Source organism: Pistacia vera, unplaced genomic scaffold, assembly GCF_008641045.1.
Source record: "Pistacia vera cultivar Batoury unplaced genomic scaffold, PisVer_v2 Contig171, whole genome shotgun sequence".
In the NCBI taxonomy this organism is placed as follows: Eukaryota; Viridiplantae; Streptophyta; class Magnoliopsida; order Sapindales; family Anacardiaceae; genus Pistacia; species Pistacia vera.
Genome location: NW_022195801.1, coordinates 1,003,861 through 1,005,937, shown reverse-complemented (window position 1 = coordinate 1,005,937; position 2,077 = coordinate 1,003,861). Strand labels below are relative to the sequence as shown.

General features: G+C 36.1%; 1 protein-coding gene across 1 annotated transcript; it reads left to right on the top strand.

Moving 5' to 3' along the window:
* The first annotated feature begins 350 nt into the window (after positions 1-350).
* Positions 351-1,836, top strand: LOC116125809 (aspartic proteinase CDR1-like). Its single transcript, XM_031411518.1, has one exon. The coding sequence runs from the start codon at positions 369-371 to the stop codon at positions 1,698-1,700; it is 1,332 nt and encodes a 443-aa protein (XP_031267378.1). The 5' UTR covers positions 351-368; the 3' UTR covers positions 1,701-1,836.
* Positions 1,837-2,077: the final 241 nt, after the last annotated feature.

The window sequence follows — 2,077 nt, the reverse complement described above, 5'->3', positions numbered from 1 at the left end:
TCTCTTAAATTATAGTTATATATTCGCAATTAAATCAATTTAATTCAAACGAATCTCATCCAAAAAATTTCATAGGTACTTACTATAAAGTCAGTAAAAATTATAAATTTCATACAGTACTTACTACAATGTCAGTAAAATTAAAATTTTAATCCAGTACTGACGATAAAGTCGGTAAGAATTAAAAATAAGCCAAACACGTCTACATAATACATTTGTATATCTGTTACACACTCTGTATGGTCCTGCGCTAATTAAGCGTGCCAAAAGCACTCCTTATGGTGTTGCCCTAATGCCCTATTTATATAGTATCTTTTCTACCCTGTAAAAAAATACACGAATCACACACATTTTTATATGATCTAAAAATGTCTTTTCTCCGTCTTTTTTTTACACTGTTCCTCTCTGTTTTGTGCCTCTCCGGGATCTATCTTACAGAAGCACTAAAAGGATCAGGTTTTAGTTTTGAACTAATTCATCGTGACTCTCCAAAGTCTCCTTTCTATAACCTTAAAGAAACTCCCTTCGAACGATTGAGAAATGCGACACGTCGTTCTTTTAAACATGCCAATCGTTTTGATCGGAAATCCCTATCTAATCTAAGTGCAGCAGGTGATCAAGCTGATATCATCTCTGACGGCGGCGAGTACCTTATGAATATATCAATCGGTACCCCGCCTTTTCCGATTCTAGCCATCGCTGATACCGGTAGTGATCTTATATGGACTCAGTGCAAGCCTTGCATTTTCTGTTACATGCAACAAGCTCCTCTTTTTGACCCTCAAAATTCCTACACTTATAAAGATGTTTCGTGTTACTCCGGGCAATGTGCATCTCTAGAATCATCCGTTTGTTTGGCCTGGTTCGGACATGATTCGTGTCTATATTCAGTATCATATGGGGATGGATCGTTCTCAAATGGAAAACTCGGTACTGATACTATAACTGTCAGTTCAACCAACGGAAGCGCTGTGCCTCTCCCCAATATCGTCTTCGGTTGTGGACACAACGATCTTGGAACCTTTGATGCAAAAGCAACTGGCATAGTTGGCTTAGGAGGCGGTGATAATTCTCTCATCTCCCAAATGGGCGATTCAATAGACGGCAAATTCTCTTACTGCTTGGTGCCAATAGTATCATCTAAAAATGACCCCATTTCTAGCAAAATTAATTTTGGTAGCAATGCAGTAGTTTCAGGTTCTGGAGTGGTTTCCACTCCTCTGGTTGCTAAAGATCCGGAAACTTATTACCTTCTTACTCTCAAAGCAATCAGTGTTGGAAACAAAAGTATCCCTTTTCTTGGTTCTTCATTTGGAACCACAGAGGGAAACATTGTGATTGATTCAGGAACTACGTTGGCACTTATGCCACAAGAGTTTAACTCTAGATTAGTTTTAGAAGTATCGAAATCCATCGATGCTGCACCCGTTCAAGACCCCGAGGGAACGTTTGATCTTTGCTACATAGCTGATTCCAATTTTGAGCCTCCAGTAATCACTGTGCATTTTAGTGGTGCAGATGTGAAGTTAAGTTCCTTGAACACTTTCGTGCCGGTTAGTGAAAAAGTTGTGTGTTTTACTTTCAAAGGTGTTGAAGGCTCTGCAATTTATGGAAATTTGGTGCAGGCAAACTTCTTGATTGGGTATGACACTCAGAAACAGATTGTTTCATTTAAGCCAATTGATTGCGCCAACGAGTAATTTGTGATTGATTTCTGGGTTTGTATGCAATTGTGTTATTCAATTTGGAGTGATTAGAGTTTCAAAAGAAAAAACAAGTGATTAGATTAGCTTAATAAGTCTTATGTATTTTATATTTAATAATACAATAAACCCTTGGAGATTTGTCCGAGGGTTTTGGTAAGAATTATATTCTATATCAGATTTAATGTTATTTTATTATTTAATATAGATCGATTAAAATAATATATATATATATATGGATTGTTCTTTTCTCCAAACTATTTCCACAAATTAATAAAGAAGAATTGTTGATTTAGAATTTTTCAAAGGATCTTTACAAAATTTGTTTGCTTTTAAGATATAATTCTAGAGAGATCATATCAAACTTTAAGGAG